Raw genomic sequence first — 27,196 nt, 5'->3', positions numbered from 1 at the left:
GTTCCCAGATGATTTTAATATGCACATGTAATTTAAGAACCACTACCACAGGGCCTCCACCAAATCTTATACATCTCATATGAAAAGTAAGTACACATTGATAAAGCATTATGTTTTAAACATTGTAAACTGAACAATGCTCAGGCTATCCCTAGAACTGCCAAACAATCCCTGACCATAGAATATAAAAAGTCCCTTCTGGCTTGTTCTTTCTACATCAAGAACTACTTCCTTTCATTATTTCTTCATTCACAGTAACTATCATAGAAAGACATGGAAACTTTGTCTCTTATTCCTTCTATTTCTCATTCCTATACTAAATATTTCCTTTAATTGCAGTTGTGATCATGTTTATCTGCACAAGAAAGTAGACATCAGTGAGTGAAATGAGCCTTGACAAACCGTGTGTTATCTCTTGAATACATGCCCCGGATTGACTGCACACATTTTGATGGAGCCACCTTCACACCTTCAAATGCAAGGTCATTGACCACCACAGCCACTCTTTCAGGATAGTGGTTCTCAACCAGGAGCGATATTGCTAGAGCATATTTGGCAATATCTAGAGATTATTTTCAGATGTTACAGTTGGGTGTGCTATTGACATCTAGTGAGTCAACAGTCAAGGCCAAGCATGCTGCTGAACATCCCATAATGCATGGGGCAGACCCCCTCCCAAACAAAGAGTTATTTTGTACAAAATTTTGACAGTGTAGAGATTGGGACACCCGGTTCCAAAGGGTGTTCTTCTAGAAGCAAAATACACATAAACTGAGAAATGTCTCATATTTACCTAGAAAAGAAGCTCCCTAAAAAGAGGGACTGTGTATGTCATGTTCACCTCTGTGTCTGCCCTTAGGCATGCAATCTTAATTTCTGTAAGTCAGTACGATGAAGCAGGAGAGCACTTATAACAAGCAAGTTCTCTGAGCCTATGTTGCCTTATTTGCAGAATATAAGAAATATGGTAGCAGAATATTCTTCATATCGTTATGAAGATTAAGTGGGATCATCCATGTAAAGTTCTTAAGAACAGAACCTAATATGTAACAACTGATTAATAGAATAATGCTATTTAAAAATAAATTATACAATAATTGGATGAATGATTTTGCGAAGTTCCAATGAGGTTGAAAACATCCTCTTCTGCATCTTCAAATTTGTATGTCCTTTCCCTTCACCCTATTTTTAATCATAGTCTGATAATTATATACGTGGATATGATATGTGGATTTAGATAATAAGCAGAGACAACTTTGTATTATTGGTTTAATTTCCATTTGTCTTCAAACAACTTTCTCCCCTTGTTTTTTCCCTAGGAACATTTTTTCCTTAAACCTACAAATATTCTATCTTCCCACATATGACAGACCCACAGAGAAACATACCTCACACACACACACATCTCACTTCCTTTAATAATTGAGTTATAAGTCATTTGTACAATGTTGGTTATCACAGGGAGGATAAACACTACAAATTTTCACAACACTTTTCACAGTGGAATTATGCTGGAAGATCTAGATAAAATTGCACTATTTCCTGTCTTCACTTCCTAACATCTCCTTGCCTCTTGCAACCTACCTTGTTTAAGCTGCTCCCACAAATGTTCCCATTTTAACAATTTACACTCATTCTCCCTCAACCCCTCCTACAGTTCCACCTCCCCACCAGTAAAACATAAACTGACTACTCTAGTCTGTATAGCTGCCAGGCACTTTGATGAGCCCTTCATTGTTCATTATCTCTGTTAAGTTTCTCAACAGCATTACAAGGTATACATTTTTATCACCATTTCATACAAGAGACTATGACTCCAAGTAAGAAACTTGCTCTTAGTAAGTTGGACTCCAAAATCCAACCCCAATCTTCTGAATCCCAACATTATTTTACTTTCTCTGTCCAGCCTGCTTTTGACTCCTCCACAGACTTCTAGAAAATACATTATTTAGTAGAGAACATACACTTTCAGTTGACTCTTTGACATGGGACAGTTTCACTCTCTCACTGTTCACATTACCTCTCTCTAGAGGAAGAGAAGGTAAAAGGACTGTCTCTACCATGATCATCTCTTTTGTTCCTACAGAGGCCCTTCTGATGGAATTTTCCATTGTCTAATGAAATACTGAAAAGGAAAAAAAAAATAAGACCACTCTCCCATTTGTACAAAGTGATCCTGTTTCAAATGATTATTTTTCTCTATCTGAAATGCTGAGACATATTTTCTGCATTAATTCTAAGCATGTGTGAAAATGACCTAACTTCCAGCTGACTTCCCATTTTAAAGATTTACATTTCATCAGAGAGACACAATAATAAGTTTGCTGTATTTAAAAAAAGAACTCTGTATTTCTTCATTTTCTCTCACTAATATGACAAGATTGTGTAGTGTTAAGTTTCGGGAGAAGAAAGGAAGTAAAATGCTTCACTGTGGTCAGTCTTCCTCCTGATTGGGAACTCTTCAGAGGACAGAGCAAGAATGTAAGAGAGAAACAGAAAGAAATCAGAGAAAACTTCCAGAAGAGCAGGGTGCTAACCAACATCCTCTCAGGCAAGCAACTTGACACTTGGAGATTTTCTTTGATTCACTCTTTTTCCTTTATCACCCATGTCAAGGCAGTCCTCCAAGACCCATTGATTTCTCCTTCAAATGCATCTTATATTGCCTATTCTTTGAATATTTGTTGAATGACTGCTGTGGGAAGGAAACTATGCTGTATACCATGGGGAATGCGTGTACGCATGTGTGTGTGTGTGTGTGTGCATTTTACTTATTTCTGTGAGCTACATACACATATGTATGTATTGCATATGTGCATGTCTCTGTGTTTTTTACTATAGTTCTTGTCCTCACAGATCTTCTAATCTAATGGTAATAGAAGCATAGAAAATAGTATGAATTTACTAGAGAATTACAATTGCCTTTTATAGTTCAAAGGAAGGAAAGAATCTAGCAGGGGCAAAGCTTCATGGAAGAGATGAAAAACTAAAATCAACTAGAAGAACACTATGTTTGTGTGGTAAGATAATTCTTCCTTTTACCAATATTCTTTAAAATTTCAATCCAGTAACTGAACCAGAACTTTCCACGGAGCTATGTTTAAAATGCAGGTTTCAACGCTAAGATTCCACCTCAACTCTGTTAGAATAGCCATCATCAGCAACACCACCAACAACAGGTGTTGGCGAGGATGCGGGGAAAAAGGAACCCTCCTACACTGTTGGTGGGAATGTAAACTAGTACAACCACTCTGGAAAAAAATTTGGAGGCTACTTAAAAAGCTAGACATTGACCTACCATTGATCCAGCAATACCACTCTTGGGGATATACCCAAAAGACTGTGACGCAGGTTACTCCAGAGGCACCTGCACACCCATGTTTATTGCGGCACTATTCACAATAGCCAAGTTATGGAAACAGCCAAGATGCCCTACCACTGTCGAATGGATTAAGAAAATGTGGTATCTATACACAATGGAATTTTATGCAGCCATGAAGAAGAACGAAATGTTATCATTCGCTGGTAAATGGATGGAATTGGAGAACATCATTCTGAGTGAGGTTAGCCTGGCCCAAAAGACCAAAAATCGTATGTTCTCCCTCATATGTGGACATTAGATCAAGGGCAAACACAACAATGGGATTGGACTTTGAGCACATGATAAAAGCGAGAGCACACAAGGGAGGGGTGAGGATAGGTAAGACACCTAAAAAATTAGCTAGCATTTGTTGCCCTTAACTCAGAGAAACTAAAGCAGATACCTTAAAAGCAACTGAGGCCAATAGGAAAAGGGGACCAGGAACTAGAGAAAAGGTTAGATCAAAAAGAATTAACATAGAAGGTAACACACACGCACAGGAAATCAATGTGAGTCAATGCCCTGTATAGCTATCCTTATCTCAACCAGCAAAAACCCTTGTTCCTTCCTATTATAGCTTATACTCTCTCTACAACAAAATTAGAGATAAGGACAAAATATTTTCTGCTGAGTATTGAGGGGGTGGGGGGAGAGGGAGGGGGTGGTGTGGGTGGCAAGGGAGGGGGTGGGGGCAGGGGGGAGAAATGACCCAAGCCTTGTATGCACATATGAATAATAAAAGAAAAAAAAAAGAAATCCTAAAAAAAAAAATTAAAAAATAAAATAAAATGCAGGTTTCATTTCCAAATGAGAAAAACATACAGGCAATTGCCTTTACCAGGTCCAAATCTCCTTATCCATGCCTGACCATGACTTTCTGGTGGGCTTTCAAACCTCAGAATTTCTCCCTCTAAATCATTTGGCATATTTCTTTAAGGTAAATATTTACCCTTCATTTAAATCATCTTATTCTCATATCCTTTTGAGATCCTTACTTCTATTTCAGCTTTAAACCTGCTTTACTGATCTAATTTTATTTCCTGAAACTCTGCATTCAACATTTTCCTCTGGATCCCATACAGTTAAGAACATGAGCTCTGGAGCTGGACTGCCTGGGTCTGAATGCTGACTCTTACTCATGAGCCACAAAATCATAGGCAAGTTATGGATTCCTTCTCTTGGTCAGCATTTTCCTCACTTAGAAAACAGGATGCATTAGTTACTTTTCTCATCACTGTGACAAAACACTTGACAGAAACAACCTAAGAGAGGAAGAATTTATTTTTCCTCACAGTTTCACAGTTATCAGTCCACGGTTGCTTGACCATATGCACTTAGGCAGAACATAATAATGGTAGGACCATCTGTAGAGGAGCTCCTTCATCTCATTGCAGACAGGAAACAGAGAAAAGACATACAGGAAGGACCAAGGGCAAGGCACAGCCCCTAAGGACAAAGTCCCTGATGACCTACTTTCTCCACTAGATCTCACTTTCTATTTTTGACCACCTCCCACTAAAGCCATTATATTACAAATCCATCAAGGGATTAATCCATTTATTAAATCAGAGCCTCATAACCTAATCATCTCTGAAATTGCCATCACAGACATACCCAGAACTGTGCTTTTCTAATCTCGTAGGTGTTTCTCAATCTAGTCAACTTGACAATTAGCATTAACTATCACACAGAGATAACAGTTCCTGCCTCAAAACATTAAATGAAGTATTAACTGAAATGATACTTAAAATGGTGCTTTTCACTTGTAAGTATTCACTAAATGATATCCATATTTATTGTGATATATTTGTTTATAAGACTTACTTTCCCCTTTATCCTTCTCTTTTGAGAAATTATGCCTTCCAAGGTTCCATCTACCCCTTATAAGTATTGAGTAAAAAACTCCATCATCTATATCATCCTAAAAATGTCCACTCTGCCTTCTTGAAATTTGAGGACTGTCACTAATACCATTGATAAAATGCTCTAAAAAATTTTAATTATATCACTCTCAAAGTTCTTCTTCTGAAGACATAATTGTTTACCTCTTCATTTATGTGAGATTCCAAGGATCCTACCGTTGAATTTCTCTTTTAGTTAGGTTTTCTTGAATTGTTTTTAAATATGTGCAATCAACTATTTCATATGCTAATCTTCTTACTCTGAAGGGAACCCAGAATTCATCAATTCCTTCTATACTCTTCCTCTCACAAAGAAAGATTTCTAATTTGCTTTCCACCTATCCATATTCTTCCATCCCTCAGATCCAATTCTTTTCAACAATTACTCATGTTTTTGTTGATATCCTTCTCTCTTCTTCTTGGACATATAACATCTCACTGAATTTACCTTTCCTTTATAAAACAGTGCCTTTTACCTTTCAATGTGTGATGGTGAGTTTATCCTGTCAACTGACTACTAAATCTCTTGAGAACAAAATCTAAGTCTTAAACATGGGTTTATGCACATGATGCTAAACCCATGAAGACACTGAGTATTGGGCAGCTGATTAAAGTTAATCAGAAAAGTTTAGGATTATTTTTTGCTTTTCCTATCACTGTAAGTTCTACATCTATATGAATGTCTTAGGAAATCTTCTCAGCCTGATGTTCTCTTTTTTGATATTGTTAATTATGATAGACTTTTTGAAATATATATGTTAAACATAGTTACAAAATATATACATTTGTGGATGAATAGAGGAATGGTTTTAAGAAATATGGTATGACACCGAAGTTCAATCCCAGCACTGCAAGAAAAAAGAAGAAAGGATATGGTAAGGCACTAATTATTTTCAGTGCCATGTGAACAATACATATGGAGAGTGATTGGTTTTAGACATTTGCCAGTTCCTCCCCAACCTGATCAGAAAACAGCAGCATCTTACAGACCCAGTGAGTTTCCATTCTGCCATCTGCTCTGATAAGGAAGTCAAGAAACATTAGTAGGTGGCAGTGGCTGAGGACAGACAGTACTATCAGTACTTTTGCTATCTTCTTCCACTCTGAATATTCAGCTTGATTTATCCATCATACAAAAGCCTTGCAAGAATATTTCATTCTTCAGAAAATACTTTTTTTCCTTATTTCCTATAAGTTCCATCCCCAGAAATATTAACGTATCTCAACATATATTGTGATTAGTCTTTCTGAAATTCAACATCAAGCCTGTAAGAAACATTTGACTTGAATAATATCACTCTTTAGACTATAATTTTTGTCCATCATTTGTTACACATCATGATGACCCAGAGATTTTTCTCTGAACTGCAGCATATTTTATGTCTGAAACCAGGTACAGCGTTGGGCTACTTTTTCATACTGGCTGAGAGCTGAGCAACTCACTCTTGCTATATATCCACTTAATGCCTATTCCTTAATCCCTAGGAAAGTCAAGCTAGATAAACATGGCAGCCTTAATCAAATTGGAAAACATATCCTGGTGAAGTAAATAATAAGAAAAGGAATTGAGAATCTTTTGGCAAAGATGATAAGACATTTTGTATTATCCTCATGCTTCTATAGAAAGCTCCTGGTATGATCTGAAACCCTCCAAACTCAAATCCTTTAATGGTTCCTCTCTGCCTACAGGATAAAATCAAAACTCTTTAACATGGCATACAAATCCCTTATGATCTGTCTCCTGCACGAATCTCCAGCCACATCTCTGATTCTTTCCCTCCTTGATATAAGGCAACATTCTTCCTCTCTTAAATTACAAAGGCTTGACCAAAAAGTCCTTTAGAGTAAGAGACCTAAAGAACTAAAAGAATATGAAAAGTTAAAAATAATAGTAAATCTGAAGGCAAAAGGAAAGTAAGCAACATAGAACGAAAAAAGAAAACCATTTTTATTATCAGATTATATGCAATTACTTTAAATTACTGGGACTATATCCAAGAGGCAACTTGGATGCCTCCTTTGCTGCCACCCAAAATCTTTCCAAGAAGACGACAGGAGGAAGGATCACAGCCATAATCATCTCCCTTCTCTGTATAGAGGGGAAAATATACCTGGCTGTGCAGGAGGCAATCTGTCACACACCTTATCAAGTATACTGCAACCATGAATACTCTACACTCATCAAACTGTTCTGCTCTGCAGGTTTGTTTGCTTCCACAATCTTTTTCCCTCTGCTTCTATCAGCCTCTTTAATATATAGATTCTTAAACCTCAGGGAATTTAATAAATTGTGCATTATGTAACAAAACCCATTAACATTCATCACCAAATGTTAGCCCAAGCCAGACACCAGGGCATTGGGATTTGCTGAGGCACACTCCATTACACCAATATCCCAATGGAAACCTTGGGGCTGGATATTTCTGTAAGATCCTCAATTTAGCTAAATTTGGTCTGCTTAGTCTTACCCCTCTTCTGTTGTTAACACAGCCCTCTAGTCTACTATTCTGCCTGTTGTGTAAATAATCCTTATTTTCAACATCTCTTATCCTCTAAACAATCCCCTGCCTCCCAGTACTTCTGCCCATAGGGGAATATGATTAGTGTCTGGGAACTTTTTGTTCCCTTCATATAGATTCAAATCTTCCAAAATCTAAAAATCACTTAGCATAGGCTCTGCATAAATACATTTGCTTATCCCTACGTTTAACTATCATACTGAAGGAAACAGTCTACAATCACCACATCCATTACTTCATTCTACATTCATTCCTTAATTGAACCTATCAGGTATGTTCCTACTATACAAATGAAATTTCTGGAGGTTCATCAGTTGTATTTTTTTTTTTACTTTTTTAAGGACACAAACCCCTTGATTTGAATGAACCCCTGACCTGGCTACATAGGGTACTCACAACACTGCAGAGCCAATTGGGTGACCCAAGGCTGGCTCAACCATCTCTGTCATGCAACAGAGGTGAGCTGGATGCCTTAATCCCAAAACAAGCACCCATATGGATTCAGACCACCCAGCCAAACCAGGTCTCCTTAGCTCCTCTCAGCTATGACCAGCCAAACAACAATACTCAGAGACTTTGCTTCCCTAATAGAGAACAGAAACAACTACTGGTCTTTCAATTGATAAGAACTACCCCATATCTCCTGCTATGAACAAAAACTTTCAAGACTTACAGTCTACATTGCATTCAGTTCTGTATTTGGCAGTAAAACTTTGCACCACAACTATCTTTAGTAACTCCTTTTATTTATATCTTCCTACAGCATTCCTTAAAAGTGATTATATCTGTGTTATCACATTTTCTTTTCTATTACAATATTGGTCAAAATTACTGCTCATGAATTTTCAGGCACCACATATTAACTTATCAAAAGCTCTTGAAAGCCCTTGACATTGTATCACCTGTAAGGGAATTTATCATTTAAGTTCCATGGAATACATGTAATTTTCTACATACAGCACCAACTACTTATCTTATAAAGATGAGTAAGACATAGTCCCTCCCCTCACAGTGGCCAGTCTAGAGGAGAAAAGCAACCAGCAATAAAAAATGATGAGTAGCAAAATAATGGCAACAAGATGTTAGTGAACAAAGTATTCTAAGAGTATAGAATAGGAGGATGACCAACTCTCCTGGGGTAGGCAGCAAGCCTCTACTTACACTCCAAAATAGAATGTAATTCAACTCTTTTTGTTACTATTACTTATTCTTTCTCTATGGGCCATTATTGCACCTATAACGCACCAGAATGTCTAAGACACATGACTTCTAACATTAACATGATTTTTGTAAAGTTGAATTTATGTTTAGAGTACATTAAACTACACTTCTCTAATTCTCTCATTAAAATGAGGCCTAATTTTCTTTTCAGTAAAAAACTACAGAGAACTGTCCCATGTTTTAAGTATACATAAAGTCTCATCAGTAGAATAATGCGTACCAGAAATATTTATTGTGTGTATGAATGTGTGTCCTTTCCTAAATGTAAGTGCATAAACATATACACCACCACTGCAAATTTCATGTACCTTTCTCATTGTAGTCAGTCTAAACAATAAAACTAAAAGGTATAATTAGGGAATTATAGGGGATTTTTTCCCCCAGCATCTCTTCTCTATAAACTATCTCTTTTTGTGGCACATAGTCTTATCCACAAGGTTGAAGCGGATGTCATGCTCCTATCTGCCATATGGGTATGGCATATGTGTAGTGACTGGCATTGATCACTTGACTAGAGTCAGGGAAATCAATACAGTCCCTACAAGTTTGCGAATGGATAAAGATAACTTTCTTGCTCTCTCAGGCTCTTCCTAGCAATATGCAAAATATGAAAACTTTTGGCAGCCATAGTCTGCCATATGAACCAAAGATGAAAAGAAGCCTGTCTACCAAAACAGAGTAAAGTAGCAGGGCATGGTGGCACATGCCTGTAATCTCATGCAAGTTCAAGGCCAGCTCAGGCTACCTAGTGAGATGCTGTCTCAAAAGAGCAGGAAAAGAGAGAGAAAGACAGAGACAGAAAGAGAAAGTAAAACAGAAGATAGCTGACAAGGACTTAACAGGACAATAGGATTCCCCAGTTCCTTGCTGAGTTTCAAGCCCTAGGTCCATTCCTGGAATTCTTCGATATATCCGAACTTCTTTCTAATACATTTCCTTTTCTGCTTGGGCTTAAATTGAATTCTTTTACTTGCTAATAAAAAATGCTAATAAAATTCCATATAATGATTTATAATAGAATGTATGTATCACTTGGGCAGTGTATCTCCAAGAGGTTGGCCTTGGAAAATGAAAACTCTCATTGGTTTCAGTGGCCAATTAAAAATACACAGTGAATGTAGATCACAAGTACCATAGAGCTGTTTTACCTCAAACTCTGAAGTCACTCTGGACTCTTTGATTAATGTTGCTTTTTCCTATCTCTTGTCCCTCACCAAGTCCTACCAAACCTTCTCATCAAATTCCTTTCATAGCTACAGTATCTTATCCATTTCAGTTATAACTACTGAGTCCAAGTTTTCTTAGCTAAATGAACTTCTACTTCACTTTCCTCCTGTCCACATATCGTGTCTCCAGCATTTAAATTTCTAGTGGCTCTTACTGTTACTGAATAAAATGCTAAAACCAAACCAGTTTCAAGTTCTACAGCCTAGTTTATATCTACCTCTCAAACTTACATATCACTGGTACTTTATGTGATATCTGAATATCTCAACTTAATCATGATTATCAGAATGAGTTCTATGTCAGGCACTTTATCATTTTATGTACATAATCTCTTAAACAATTTATAATAACTATGGTAGTTTTTGAAAGGAGCTGCAAATTTTTTCACATTATTCCCATTGAAAGATGGTGTCTACGTTCTCTCCCCCAGAATCTGAGCTAACTAGTTTGCAACTAACAGAATTCACCAGAAGTAATACTGTTCATATTCTTAAGTTGGGTTAAAAAGTAATGAAGGTAAAAAGATGATGATGATTGCAATCTATATAATCAATTATAGTGGAATAAACAGTGTAAACTTCTTGATATATTCCACTTTGGAGGCCATAATCACCACTAACAAGTCCATCGACATTAAACCACCATGCTACAAGGAAGCTCAAGCTTCGCAGAGAGGCCACTTATCAATGAGAATCCCAACTGAGATCCCATATAGCACTCAACATCAAGTAAAAACAATGATGTCATCACTCTGTCTCATAGGTATCAAGTCATCCCCCATCAGTGAGCCTCCTCAGCTAAGGCCCCAGACTGCGCAAAGCAAAGTACAGCCTTTCCCTCCTCTGTATTGTTCAAACTCTCAACCCACAGAAAACATCTTTTATTGCTAAGTTTTTAGCAATATTGGTAAGCTTGCAGTGATATTGATTGGAACAAATTTTGAAGTAGGACTCTGCCATAACAAAAGCCAGGAACATAAAGTATTGGCTTTGGAACTAGAATATAGGTGACTGGAAGGCCTTGACTGGATGTTTAGCAGAAGCCTATGAGCTTTAAGGAGGCTGTGATGAGAGCTTGAAGGATGCTAAGATGAATGCTATTAAAAGCTGTATGTAGTAGAAGAAAGTCTGACAACCCTGTTACCTGTAGCACCAAGGAAAATAAGAAATGTAACTCCTGAACTATATTTTTTAGCTAAAGAGATTTCCAAGCAGAACTCTGAAGCACCACCTGTTTCTTCTCACTGGCCATGAGTTTTATAAAAGCGAAGGGATAAGCTTAAGAAAAAATATTCCAGTTTTCCAGCAAAATTTAGAAGAACTATAAGAGTCAAGTTTCACTGGATTTGAAATTAAAACCCTTTCTCCTCTCCAGCTTCACCACATGGCAGAAGATTCTCAAAATAAGGAACAGTTTTTTGTTTTGTTTTTGTTGTTGTTAAATAGAGGTCACTATCAGAAAAACACAATCTAAAGATGTAAACAAGAGCACTATATTTTTAAGACCTCAAAAACTCTGAAAATGATGCCCCATTACCTTTTAAATAAAAATCATAAGGGCATGCCTCATAAAAATCTCTCTGCTAAACAATGAGCATCTAAGAATCTTTTATTCCACAAAGCCTCAAGATAGACAAAGGTTTATCTTAAAGAGCTCTATGTGTAGAGACTTGTCTAATAGAATGGATATAACCTAATAGATAAAAATTCGACATTTTTTACATAAGCATACTTGCTTAGGACTATATATAAAATAAGCATTGGACTTTGGACCCCCAATTCTTTACTGCTATAAGCAAGCTGAGGTTATTCAATTATAAGCACAAACTACTTCTTACTTGGAAAAGAAAGAATGTCTTCAAAGACAAAGCTTTGACTCCAAAAAGTGAGGCTTAATGCCAAGAAAAGCAACGCACAGAGAGCAGCACTCAGCCATAATTAAGGAACTGGCAACACGTGACCATTTGGATTTCAGAATTACTATGGGCCAGTGGCTGCTGTTTTTTCCCATTTTCTCCATCCTTGAATGGAAATGGCTATTATAACAATCACATTCCAGTCCCATCATTGTCTTTTGGGTGGGGAAAGTGGGGCAAGAAGATAATAACTTACTTCTCCAGATAATAGGTCTTCAGGGTAAGAGAAGCCATCCCCAAAACCAAACTAAAGTCAATTCATCTGTACATAAATTGGCAAGAATATTGTGAACCCTAAATGTCAACCTAATGTTTTTAATGGGATAGATACCCATTGGAGAGTATAAGTTCTATGTGGGGTAGTTGGAAATAATTTGTGAGCAGAAAACAGATTTCTAGTTTTTAAAAGGATCCACAAATTCTTTGACACTCCTTCCATCAAGAGCTGATGTCTGTGCCCTCTTCTGTCGAGTCTGTACTATCCCTAGTGACCCCCTTGTAATTAACAGAATGTAGTAGAAGTAATGCCGTGTAACTTCTTAAACCAAGTTAAAAAAACAAAAACCACCATACAGTTTCCACAGAGTTCTTTTGGGACACTTACTTTTGGTGCTCTGAACTACCATGTAAGAAATCAAACCTTGCTAAAGCCACCATGTTTTGAGCAGGCCCAGACCCCATGGAGAGGCCACACACAGATGCTACGGTAAGCAGCTCTGACTGACATCCCAGAAGACTAACAATACAGTCACCAGGAAAAGATAGTTCCAGGTGGTTCTGATCCAGTCATCAGGTCACTACCAATCTTCATGTCTCCTCATCTGAGGCCCAGACATCACTAAGCAGAGATTTAAAATTCCTAACCCACAAAAACTTTCATCATAATAAAGTGGTTGTTTTATGTCAATCAGTTTTGCAATAGTTTTTTATGACATTATAGCAACCAGAACAATATTGTAAGGAATAAACTCATGCTTTCGGCATTCAAACAAGAAATCCAGGATGAAATTGAGATATTGGGTGATTAACAAAGGTGACACAGAAGCATGATACAAATTCTGAAACAGACCTACCTGATTCTAAAATCCAGGTTTATAGCCATAATGCCACACTATTTTCCATAGAAAATATCCCTATGTCTATATCTTTTCTTATTACTGTTTCCTCTGTGAAGGATTATATGGATATGTTATCACCTTTTCTTGAACCAAATCATCATTCAGGGTTTTACTAACTCCTCTCTTCTCCCTGAAGTGAAAACCTAGCCTCTAATCCTTAGCAATTTCTCCATGTTCCAAATGCTCTTGAGCTTATTTTCTACAACTTTCACTTGACAATTAATGAATACTAGTGTCACTAATTCACAGTTGGTGCAGTCGCTGTTTTCTCTATGCACATTCCCTAGCTGCCTTCTGGAATTACATTCCTAGACCAGGATTAAAGCAGGTAATATACAACAGTGAATTGTAGGCACAAAAGAACAAAGGTGGTCTGGACTAAGTTACACTGCCAAGCAAATGCTGGTTGGCCACCCAGCTCCAGTGTATTGTCTTTCTTCATAGTACATATCATCACCTGACGTATTAAACATTTGTTTGTTCATTGCCTCTCTCTTCTCATTAGAATATAAGCTCCCTGATAGCAGGAACTTTGTGTTTTGTTTGCTGCTATATCAACAGATCCTAAAATGGTAACTGTCATTTTCAATCAGAAAGTATCTGTTGAAGAAATAAATGAATGAATGAAAAAAAAATATTGCTGAATGGGAATGTGGGGCCCCAGGTCATAAGACCTTTCGATTTTTTTCAAGGCCAGAAATAATTTTTGGTGTAATTGTTCAATTTCTAAATGTTGACAACTAATTAGAAAAAGGTTAAGCCATTTTAGGGATGGGTAAACAAAAACATATCTGCAGATTTGGATTCAATATGAAGGTTGGATTTACAGTCTCTGTGCAAGGGCATCTTAGACTCTTTTTTAACTTTGTAACTACTTAGAATAGTGCCTTGCAGACTGTAGGGAGCTTGAAAAACAAATAACAGAGATGATGATGCCTCGAATATTCACACATAGGCCATAGCTGCAGTTCAGCTGTGTATTATTAATATGCTACTCCAGTTTCTTTCTCATAGCTCAAAGAAAATTGCTTCAGCTTCTGATGTGAAATGACCACCTGGACTTCACATGACTCTCCCATATCCAAGATTCTAAAGCTAAACTTCCTCTCCTTCCAGCTGCCAAGAGTTGAGAAATGTCATTCCCATGTGTTCCCAGTAATAAACGGGAAAGGCAGCGAAAAGAAAATAGATTGGATTTCAAAGGGGTGACAGACAAAGAGAGTTGAGTTTCAAACTACATTTCCACAGTTGATAAACAAGAGTTCCCAATAGCAATTCTGTTTTCCTTTTTACTGATTTTGGTATTTTTAGATTATACAATCTAAACTTTTATTTCAGTTGACCCTTTGATGTTCTCTCATAGTATGTGTTGTCTTTTCTACATAAAAGTTATTAAGGGGGAATTTTAAAATGTTTACTAATTACTTAGCAATTCTTAACTTCAACAAAAAAGCGCATCTAAATAATTAGAGTGTGTCTGGCTTTAAAAGTGGGTCACTTAGCAACAAGCATAATTGTATAGGGCATAGAACACTTTTAAGATACTTCAAGGAAAATATTCTAGGCAAAAAGCATTTCCAGTGTACTTTATGCTAACTGACCCACAGCAAGTCAATCATCAACTTTTGAAGACGCAAAAGGATATGAGATGTCTTCATGTTCCTTTTCTATATATGGTCCAATGAGTATAGCCTTGAAATGTCCATAGAAGAGATCAACAAGCATCAGAGGAATTCAACATTTCAAACTATTATAGCCTCAAAGAATAAAATGTTGGCAGTCCTCTATAGTCAGCATCTAGTGTATTATTTTAATGATTATACAGATGAATTCACTGTGTAGTCATTTAATAATGGTGTTAATTTTGTATGCAAGCAGATTTTATTTTTTAAAACAGGTTCCACAGTGATTTAAATTAAAAGTAACAGCGAGAAAATTTTCTTTAGCCAAAACTATTTTTCAAAATTCTGGTTACTATAGAGCTACAAACTCTCTACAGATTAAAAATATAGATTTTTATTCACCTATTCTATTATGTTCAAGCAACATTAAATTTAAGAGCCATGGGGTGGGGAAAATCACAAGACATATAGGTAAAATGGTGAAACGACTACAGAGGGCACAGGACAGAGAGGCCAAAAGTTGAGATCAAACCAACAGATTTGACTCATGGCTCTTGACCTTGAGCAAGTCACTCAATTTAAACTTTAATTTACTCATCTGGAAAAGGGAGAGCCATAATATCTTCCCAGTTAACAGGAAAATTAAAATAAATGCATATTTATTATGTAAGGAACTAAAATGAGGATGAAATTATTAACTCAATACAGCCTGGCCTAGCATAATGCTATGTGATAGCATGGAAAAGTGCATTAGAACACCATGGTGTCACAAATGACAGCCACCAAGAGAATCCCACTGATCCTTATGGTAAATTTAATTCAGACAATGCTCTCTGTATTGCAAATTTTCTAAGAAAATAAAATGAAACCAAAACGTAAGCTGCAGAATAAAGTTTATAATATAAACTCTATTCAATGAATTTTTTAAAGCGTAGTATGATATACTCATGTGTAATAACTGTTCAGTAATATGCATGGAAATGGCAAACACCAAGTCCAGGGTAATAATATTCTAAGGAGACAGCAGGGCAATGAGATCAGAGAAGGCCATGCCAAGGGCTATACTCTTTTCAATATGTTGACTTTCTCAACAACTGAAGCAATGATAAATATTTACATTCTATAGATCTGGCTAGTAGGCATATCAGGTTTATTCTATTATTTGTCACATTTCCCACACATTTGAAATATTTCAGAACAGAAAGAAGCAGATTTCCCAGCCACACAAATAGAAATAGGCAATTCCCAGAAGAGATAGCAGCTGTACTGGAGATACCCAGGAGTAGGGGTGGAGATGAGGAGGGACAGGGGTGAGGGGGGTTGGGAAGAGGAGATGGTTGAAAAGGAGTAAGAGAGCGGGGTGTAGAAAAGAAGCTTCTCTCTGACTCTGAAACCAAGAAGACAATTTGTCCCCAAGAATTATGGAAAGAATTCAGCTATACAAGACATGAAGAGGTTATAAAAGATTCCTTGTTAATCCAGAAGTCAGATTATATTACAGAGTGTACATTACCCAAAAAAGTCATTAGGTGGAAAATACTTACTACAACCCCACTCTTGGTAGTAGTTTCTCTGTATGTGAAGTTGCAAATCGCCCAGGCTAAATAATATGTGGACATGAGAGGAGTCTGTGAAAAGTGATCTGTTACCCATCCATCTTCCTCAAACACAGAAGTTTCCACTGGCATATTGGATAGAGATAAGTAGGTGGCTTGATGTTTGATGCTGATTTTGAAAGTGGCCTTGTAGATTGGCTCATCAAAACACGGAAATGCCTTTCTGGCGTGTACAGGTGAAAACTGAGTGACACCAAGGAATCTGGAAAAAAGAAAATGACATTCCAATTACATTTATGGTTTGAATTAATAATTTATGGCCTATTACATGATTTCTTATTTATTTATTTATTTTTATTTTTGGTGGTAGTACTAGGGTTTGAACTCAGGGTTTCACATTTGTCAGGCAGGTACTCTGCCACTTGAGCCACACCTCCAGCCCTTTTTTCTCTGATTATTTTGGAGATACGATCCTGTTTTTTGCCTAGGTCAGCCTGGACCACAAACCTCTTATTTTAGGCTTTCCTCCATAACTAGGATGACAAGCATATACCACCACACCCAGCTTTATTCCATTGAGATGGGGGTCTCACAAATTTTTTCCCAGGCTGGCCTGGACCCACGATCCTTCTTATTTGAGTCTCCCATGTATCTTGGTATGACAGGCATGCACTAAGGCACTCAGCTATTGGTTGAGATAGGGTCTTGCAAACTTTTTACCCAGTTGTTCTGGAACCACTATCCTCCCTATCTAGTATTATAGGCATGGACCCAGTGCCTGACTCATATTAAGTGCTATTGCTAATAATATATTTTTCCAGATTGGAAAACATTTTTTTCTAAACCAAGCCTAAATGAGTGAATAGCATGAAAGCACAATTTATATGTAATGTACCTCTTCCACAAAAGTCCTGTAGGAAAATTTTTGTCTCCTTTAAATTCTTTCAACCCAGAGTTTATTGAATGAAACATTACACCCTACAGAAAACAACACACAGGCATCATATTGGGAAGCAGTGGTTCTCCTTTTGGAGTGTTTCACTTTCTTCCCTGAAGCCTGGGATATACAACATATAAAGATAACAAAACTGGAATCCAAAGTTGTCCTCAAGTTTTATTCAGCCATAAGGAAGAATAAAGCCATGTGGTATGAAGGTAAATGGATGCAATTGAAAGATACCATGTAAGTGAAGTAAGCCAGGTTCAGAAAAATAAAAGATAAACATACACAAAAACAAACATGATCACATACACATATGTAGAGCATGTTTGTAATGGTGGAACTACTCTACGGAACTTGGGGAAGGAGGGAAAGGAAAAGAGAATGATAAAGCATCAGCAATATCATAAAAAAATCTGTAAAGGTAGAGGATAAAACAATGTTATTGAAAGTTGTTGAATAATGGGGGGTGAGAGAGAAAGGGTAAGGGAGAGCAATAGAGGGGGTGACCTGACCAAAGTAAAGTATACTCACAGCAGGGATACACAGAGAAATCCCTTTGAGCATCTATTTTAGGAATTTATAATGAAAAGACAAAGGAATAAGTGCGGGGGGAGGGACTTGTAAGAGGGGGGAGGGTGAATGGAGGAGATGAAGAGGAGGGAATATAGTTGATGGGCTTCATATACAAAATATAATGAAGAAATCTCTTGCAGTTGCTTTAAGTGGGGTCAGGAGGGGTTTGCAAAGGGGAAATAGTGGGGGCAATCTAACCAATGTACAATGTAAGACTATTTGGAATTGTCACAATGAACATCTCTTACAATGAATATATCTTAATAAAAATGAGGAATAAACACAAAGTTGCCCTCAGATATATGTACAATAGAGACTTTCACTGGGAAATGTCTGTACCTTAAATCTCAACAAGACATAGTCTGGTTTTGTTAAGAAAAATGATTTTGAAACCTGTTAACTCTTGGTCTGAACTTGGGCTTCACACCTTGCCACATCAGCTTGGGCAATTCCTAACCTTTCCTAAGGTATAGCTGTTCACTGATTTTAAAAGGAAATAATCAAGTCTAACTTCAAAAGTTGTATAAAGCTTAAAGGGGAAAAAAATGGAGGTGAAGCCCTATCTTTGTGAGTAGTATGCAGTCAGGAGTGGCAGTCACTGACTCCCAATATCATCAACCTTTCTTGGAGCACAGTGATGTATGTTGGCACTGAATAGTCCTGAAATCACTGGGTTTTACCACAGTAGTTCCTATTATCCATGGTTTCACTTCCTGAAGGTTCAGTTACCCGTGGTCAATAAGACACTATGTAATGCAAAAAGGAATTGAGGTATGTTCAGAGAAAGAGAGAGAAAGGCCATATTCATATAACTCCTATTACAGTGGTATATTATTGTTGTTCTTCTATTTTATTATAAGCTATTGCTGTTAATCTCTTAGTGTGTCTAATTTATAAATTAAACTATATCCTAGATATGCACATGTAGGAAAAGAACACAGTACATATAGGGTTCAAGGTCATTCATGACTTAAGGCATCCACTGGGGGCCTTGGAATGTACCCCCTTGGATAATGGGAACTAGTGTAGTCATACACACACATATATGTATATATACATATGTAATATTAATACATGTTAGTGAAATAAATATGTAATAAATATGTCAATATATGGTACATAAATATATTGAATGCATTCAAGTTTTCAGACCAAGCTGTGTCTCATTAGAACTCTAGAAGCAGCTTCTGTGTACTTTCACAGTTTATGGCTACAAGTGCAGATGCTCAAATTAAGTACTTTAAGGACACTTTCTAAGTACAAAACCATTCATGACAAAAGTTAAACTTTTGGGTCAGGTATGGTGGCTCATTCCTATAATTCTAGGTACTCAATAGGCAGAAATTGGGAGGATCACAGTTTGAGGCCAGACAGGGCAAAAAGTTTACTACAAGACCCCATCTCAACAAACAAGTAGCATGAGGACACACACCTGTAATCTCAGTTATGCATAGGCATAGGTAGGAGGACTATGGTCTGAGTCCAGCCAGGCAAAAAGCATAAGACCCTATTTAAACAATGACTAAGCCACTAAATAATGTGACCTATGTGATAGAGTGGCTGCCTACCAAGTGAAGGCCCTGAGCTTAACCTCCACTACCATCCAAAATTACTTTTAAAATAGTACTGTTTGTAAAATTTGATACACTAGGCCAATATCAAATCTTAAGACATCACTGAGTTCCAATGTAATTTCTTTTAAAGGTTCTTTCCTTCAGGAGTAATTCACCAGCACGCCCCTCTCCATTGCCCAGGATGCACATGGTTAATCTGACATGACACACTCTCCTGTTGACCTCGAACTTGGCCTCAAAACTATTCTCAGCCCATGATTTCAGGAAGGTGCTAACAATCAATGCAGGTTGACATGCATATTGAATCTTATTGGCTGTCCCTGACTCAAGCCAGGAGGCATAAATATTCATACCATTTTAAAATTATGAAGATTAAGTTTATCATCACAGACATCCTTTTTAAAGTTTAGTTTTGAAATAGAGAAAAAGAAGACATTTTAAAGATTAATTATATAGTTATTTCACAGGGAGGGTTTTGAGAACTATTCTGGAAACAGCACTGGGCTCCTATATATCAAGCTTAGTTAAGTCACTTAACTGCCCAAGCTTGTTTTGTCCTTAGTAGAAAGTAAATAATAATGTTTTCTTGGTTTTCCTTACAAAACTGCCAAGATGGTAAAATGAGATGATGTATGGGAAAGAAATTTTAACTGTAAATCTTCCTATAAATATAATGCTAGCCAGGCGCCAGTGGCTCTCTGTGATCCTAACTACTCAGGAGGCAGAGATCAGGAGGATCACTGCCAGGCCAGGCAAATACTTTAAGAGACCTTTTCTCGAAAAACCCTTCACAAAAATAAGACTGGTAGAGTGGCTCAAGGTGAAGGCCCTGAGTTCAAGTCCCAGTATAGCAAAATTAATAAGCAAATAATGTTAAGATGGAAAAAAAGAAAAATTGTCCAAGATACCCAGGCCACTAGCACAATACTTGGTTTGGAATTTACATGTCCTATGTCTAATTAAAAGCAAATGACAGTGATTCACACCTGTAATCCTAGCTACTTGGGAGACAAAAATCAGGAGGATCATGATTCAAGGCCAGTCCAGGCAAATAGTGAGATCCCCTCCATCTCCAAAATAACCAGACAAAAATGGACTGGAACTGTGGCTCAAGCAGTAGAGCACTTGCTTTATGAGTACCTGCTTTGCATGTGCAAAGCCCTGAGTTCAAACCCCAGTCCTACAAAGAAAAAAAAAATGCTAATGTCACTTCCAAAATGGTCAAATTAATTCTTAGCCATAATAATCTATAACGGTGTTTTAATTAAACTGTAGGTAACAAAGAATTTTCTTTTCAAATTTGCCAGAATCATGATAATATTTTTTCTAATTATTTTCTGCTGATAGTAATACGGGTTTTACTTAATAAAATGTCAGGCCCTTTAGGTTGAAATGCACCCATTTAAGATGCTGTCTTTCTGTGCCTTTATTTTACATAATACTTGTGAATCTTATCTTTTGACTTATTAATTAATACATTGACTGAGCTCAGTATTTCTCCTGTAACATTTAAAAGATACCCATGGAATTTCCTACAGAAGGAAACGCGTTCCCTTTTAACATTCAACAAATGACAAATCCAATTCCAAACTTTCAACAAATAGATATTATCTGCTATCTGAAAGCTTTTCACTGTATTAGATACTTGGAAGGACTTTAGGAAAAAATGCAACCATCTGCTTTTCAGGTCTTTGTAATCCAATTGTCACACACACACACACACACGCACACACACACACAAAATCAAAAATACCAGGGGAAAATGTTCCACAAGAGTTCAACAGAGAGATTATAGTTAAAATGCACTTGTTTTAAAGTAAAAGTCAAAGGTGTCTTTGACATTAAGTAATTAATGAGTAGGACTTTATTAGATGTAGAAGATCTCAATACCTCTGAGCTAAAAAGAAATTAATAAGACAAATACTCATGCACAGGAAATACATTGTGAAATCTCTTTTCAACTTACTTAGTAAGACAAAAAAATGTTTGGGAAGGTAACAATTTGAATCACAGATCCTCAGAGTTGAGAAGAGCTATCAAGACCATCTAGTGACTTTTTCTGCAATTAATATTCGTAATAAATTCATACACACAGTTTATATCTATACACAGAGGACTACCATATATTCTGATAATGTCTAAATGAGGAAATACCAATTTCACAGTCTGGCACCTGAGGATGATTGCAATTGAGTTTTAATTCAGTATTTAGAAAATCAAAAGGAGTCCCTTGGTAAATAAAAGGAGTTGGACTAGATTATATTTAAGGTATTTTCTAAGCTCAAGATCTTACAACAAGACAAAAATTAAAAATAAAATACCCCTCAAATTTGCTGAGATTCTTTAAGAATTTAAATCACACTACCACTAAATAGATTTGTCCTACAAGCTCTAGAATGCATTTTCTTCTCTTCTTCATTCATGTTTGAGCATTTAATACTGAGAAGAAAAAGATAAGTATATATGTATGCCTCCTTCCTGCAAGGAGTTTATACTCTAACAAAATAAATAAAACATATATCTAAACAAGTATTGTACTGAAAGCTATGACAAAGAAGGAAAACGTATTAGGAAACTGCATTCTGCCTAGGCAGAGTTTCTCAACCTTGGCACTATTGATATTTTAGGTTGGATAATCACTCATTGTGGGGGTCTGTTCTGTGCAGTGTGGATGTTCAGCAAGATCCCTGGCCTCTACCACTAGAGGTCCGTAGTATCCCCTCTCCCCAGTTGATATGATGAAAACTGTCTCCAGACAGTGCAAATGGCTTCTGGGGAGAGGGAGGGGGGAGTGCCCCAGTTAGGAACCACCAGCCAAAGAACTCAAAGAAGGCCTTATGGGAAAGGAAGCATAAGAATTGGTCTTGAAACATGGGTGGAAGTTGAAAGGTCAGAAGAGTGTGAAGAAATGAGTGGGCTGAATACAAAAAGCATTAAAATAATGCTGTAAAAAAAGCTTTGACACCTGTCAAGTCAATGCCCTGTCTGCAGTTTTGCAGATTCTAGTTATATCAGATCTCAGTACCCAGCTCCAGCTAACACCTCACCCACCCTAATACTCTCCTTTCTAACAGACAGAGCCAGTTTTAGGTCCATGACTTCAACAGGCAACAGTGCTTGTGGATTTCAAATACATAATTTCATCTCCACTGCATATATTTTATGGTTGCCTTCAGTCAGTGGAAGTGAGAATTCTCTGCTTACTGTCATTAAAAACATCAAAAAGGACCCTAGAAAGGTTGATTTAGAGAAGAAAATAATGATTTTGGTGTCTGAGTGAATTTGAGGTGACTTTGAGTACTACGGGGACACCAGGTATAAGAAATACAAAAATAATAAGTTAAAATTGAAAATGTTTTAATATCTAATATAAATATGAAACATATGCATATGTAAATTTACCAAAACGTAAAGCAAAACAGAAGGTAATGGGGACGAGTATTTAGGTGTGTGTATTTCTCCTGCTTTCTTAAACAAAATCATTGTTATCTTTTAATGAATCCCTTATTACCATAAAAAATCCCACTTTGGAAAGTGACATTGTGGAAGTGTCACTCCAAGAATGTCACTTTAGCATAACTTTAAAAATGTGGATAACGTACATGTATTGTAATTCTCTCCTATCTAAAAAATAAATTACTTGATTTTCTTAACAACTTGTCTACTTGACATTTTGGTTGAGCTAAGAAGTAGGGCTTAGAGCTCTACGTTGCCTCTGAAGGATATAGAGAATTGATTTCTTCTTATTTCTGCGGAAGTGCACTAGGCAAGCTCCTCGTGTCAAGTCATTATGATAACATTCAGCAGAAGTAATGCATTAACGTTGGTTGATATTGCCAACAAATTACAGTATGTGATTCAAAACAATTTCTGCTCCATTTTTTCAGCTTGCCTTTTCATAAAGGTAAAATATGCAGAGGAAACAAGCATTTGCATAACACTCGTAGCATTCAGACTGATTCATGACTTTTCAGTATGGCATCCACCAAAACCAAGAGAACCTCAGAAATGGCACTGAAGTATTTGAAAAGTAACCATTCCAGGCCACATCTCTGCATACCATATGTACAACTCAGTGAAAAGTGGTCTTTGAACATTACAATAGCTTAAGATTGCTAATAAAAATTCCCAAGACCTAAACAAAAGGTCCAATAGACCATCTAGTTTCTATCCCACTGAATGCAGTAAGTTGATTGTCACAAAGTCAGAGAAGTTACACATGCCTCATTTAGAGTAAACTAAGTTACAAGGTCATGGAACTTACATATGTCCCACTTAAAGTTGTTAATCAAAATGCAAATTGTTACTCCATGACAAAACATTTTAAGCCAAAATGGGTTGTTGTTTAGACTGCGTGTTTTTATGTACTTCAATGACTCATTAAACCTCTGCCATCTCAGAATAGAAGTACTCCTGCTGAATATTCAACGCTATAGCAAGTGCGTAGTCTCTTTTTTAAATAACTATTCTAGTAAACTAAAAGCATAATGCAATAATGCCAGCAATATGTATGTAGGAAGTGGTGCATATGTGAATAATCGTGTTATAAAAACAGAGCATAATATTCATAATTGTTTTCCCATTTATGTAGTACTAAATACTCTTATCAAAACTGAGTACTGAATACTGGATCACTATTGAAAAAAGAATATTATAATGCACTAAAATTACTTTCCCAAGTCATAATATTAAGTTTTCCTATGAATAAATAAAGTTAGTGTCTGAGATTCATGTTTTCTGTTGGAAAGAAGCAAAGTACTGTGTGAGTATAATAAAATTCTGCTACTGTTAAGACTCACATAGTCTTGGGAGCAGTATCCAACGACTGATACCCACTCCCTTTACTTGGTATTTTTCTGTGTGCTGTCCTGACCCTTCCGTTGCTGGTTCCTGACATTCTCACTGCTGATGGACAGCAGTGTCATAATCAGAGACCCATGAGTTTCTTTTGTCTCCCCTAGTCTTTCTTCCCCTTCACTCTTCTCCATCTCACAAGGATTGACCCAAGCTTGCCTTTCTTTTTGCTCACTTATTCATGGCGACGAGACCCAACTTCGCTCCCGTTGCCTCCTTAAATTCTGCTTAGGGGCAAAACTCTGCTTAGAAGCCAAAGGAATGACACAGTGACCATCTCCCCCACTGTTTCGTCAGCAAGGAAAACCCAAAGCAAAAACAATTGGCCTTATTAGGTAGTAACCTAATAGATCTCTGACCATGAAAATAATAATACTTTATACCCATAGAAGCGATTACCAATTGTCAGACACTGTTATCAGTGTTTTGTTACTCATGTAATTCTCACAACAATCCTCTAAAATACAATATCATTATCCCCTGTTTCCAGATGAGGACCCCAGACACAGAACAAATAGAAAGCTGGCCAAGGTAACAGAGCTAGTCAGTGACAGAGTCAGGACATAAAGCCATGCAATCTTGTGGCAGAGTCCCTGTTTAGAAGGAAGAGAATGAAAACTGCCACACCACACACACACACAAACACACATTTTTCCATCCAACAACACAACCAATCAAGGCTTGAATCTACTCATAAACAACAATAATATGGGCTGTGTGCAGAGGTATACTCCTGTAATCCAGCTACTCAGGAGGCAGAGACTGGAAAGATCTCAGTTCAAGACCAGTCCAGGAAAAAAGTTAGCAAGATCCCATCTCTATAAATAAGCTGACATGCCTGTCAGTCATCCCAGATCCCAGCTACAGGGGAAGCATAGGTAGGAGGCTGGCTGTGGTCAAAGAGCCTATCTGAAAAATAACCAAAGCAAAAAGGTCTGGGGGTGTGGCTCAAGTAGCAGAGTGCTTGCCTAGCAAGTACAAAGCCCTGAGTTCAAACCCCACTACTGTCAAAAGAGAAGAATATAAGAATAAAAGTGACAATAATTTTAAAACTCCTTTCCTTGTGCACCCTCTGATGTGTGTGTGTGTGTGTGTGTGTGTGTGTGTGTGTATGTGTGTGTGTTGGGCAGTCATGAGGAATAATCTGAATAATTACACTAAAACTTCACCTCGCAAGTCAACATAGCTGTGCACAGGGAGGATCCATTTCACACCATCCCTGCACAGCTGGTGCCAGAGTTCATTAAAGGCTAGGACCACTTGGTCATTCACAGGCCTGGAGGTCAGGGGAACAAGGGTGGTTAGGAAGCCTGAGCCTTACTCCCTCACTCAGCAACCAACAATTACACAATCTTATTCTACCCTACAGCCCCACCTCCAATCATCCTGTTGTGCCTGCTTGTGAATTGTCTCAGAGAGTTTAAAAAAGTGGGAAGAGCAAGGATTATTTTTCACCTTGAATTTTCTCAAATTCTGCCTAGCAAAATTCCATGTGTGAGAGGCAGTATTCACTGTCAAGTGGCAAAAGCAGGATGGCATAGGACTCAAAAATTCTGGGAGAACGCAGCTGCTATTGCAGCTCTGGGAGGATGTGAAGAACACGCAATGAATTAAGAGAAGGATGATGATAATGATGGTGATGCTGGTGATGACTACCATGGCTTCCTTCGTGGAAGGAAGGATGCCCTGCCTCTGTGTTTTAAAAGTACATTATTTCTTCCTCACTGTTTTTGTATCACTCTTCATTTATTTATTTTGTTTGTTTTTGAAGTACTGTGGTTTGAATGTAGGGCCTTGTGCTCGTGCTCTACCACTTGAGTCTCACTCCCAGCCTTTTTTGTTTTAGTTATTTTTCAAATATGGTCTCCATTTTTTGCCTAGAGCAGGTCTCAGACTAAAGGACTTCAATCCCCCTACCTATCCTTCCTGCATAGGTGGGATCACAGGAACAAACCCTTCTGCTCAGCTTCTGCTTTAGATTGGGTATCTATAACTTTTTGCCTAGGTTGGCCCCAAACCATGATTCTACCAATCTCTGTATCATGAGTAGCTGGGATTACAGATGTGAGCCACAGTGCCCAGCCCTGTATCACTCTTTGAAGTCATGCTTGAAGAGATGTGTCCTATTCTTGCAAACATAGTGACCAAATGTCACAACCTCAAGCAAAGCCCTGTACCACAGTTTCAAGCCTATCCACACACAGCAGCAGCAAAATTAGGTCCGAGAAAACAAATGCTGTGCAGACCAAATATTGTAAGGGTCCATCTTTGTTTTAAAAAGATCCACAGCAGATAGTCTCTGTTTGAAGTTGCATTGAATAAATAAAAACACAGTCAAAATAAATTAACTCTTTCAGAGAAACTGTGTACTTTATTAGTGTCCAGGATGATCAAGTCAGATGGTACCGCAGAAAAACACAGAAAGACAGACACCATTTGTATGAATGTTCTTCCCTGATTGAGTCATTATTGGTCAGGTATTTTTAAGATTTCATTTACTGGTGGCCTTTTGAATTGTGACCAAAATCCAGCACTGGAATCAGTTTAGCCATATGGTTATGTGTGCCTAACATGAAAACAATGAGCTAAATCCATCAAAGAAATATATAAAAACGTTTTCACAGAAACAAATGGTTCTTAAGATTCTTTAGTTCAGAGCCTTCTACAGAGGGGCAAAAAGCCATCCATACTCCCACTTGCTAATGTAAAACTCACCAAAGTGAATGCAAGAAGGAAGGCTGATATAACAGAAAAACAATGTGGTGGGTTTCTTGCTTTAATTAAATATCATAATTACTAATTCATCGCATAA

The 27,196-nt window shown here is 37.3% G+C and overlaps 1 protein-coding gene across 1 annotated transcript in view; it reads right to left on the bottom strand.

Annotated features, from left to right (window-relative positions):
* Positions 1-27,196, bottom strand: part of Trhde (thyrotropin releasing hormone degrading enzyme) — a 379,293-nt gene that overhangs the window by 347,516 nt on the left and 4,581 nt on the right. The window contains exon 2 of the mRNA XM_020184854.2: positions 16,429-16,702. Within this exon, the coding sequence (XP_020040443.2) occupies positions 16,429-16,702 (274 nt within the window). The remainder of the gene's footprint in view (positions 1-16,428; positions 16,703-27,196) is intronic.

Source organism: Castor canadensis, chromosome 8 (assembly GCF_047511655.1).
Source record: "Castor canadensis chromosome 8, mCasCan1.hap1v2, whole genome shotgun sequence".
Taxonomy (NCBI): domain Eukaryota; kingdom Metazoa; phylum Chordata; class Mammalia; order Rodentia; family Castoridae; genus Castor; species Castor canadensis.
This window is presented reverse-complemented; position numbering and strand designations above follow the sequence as displayed.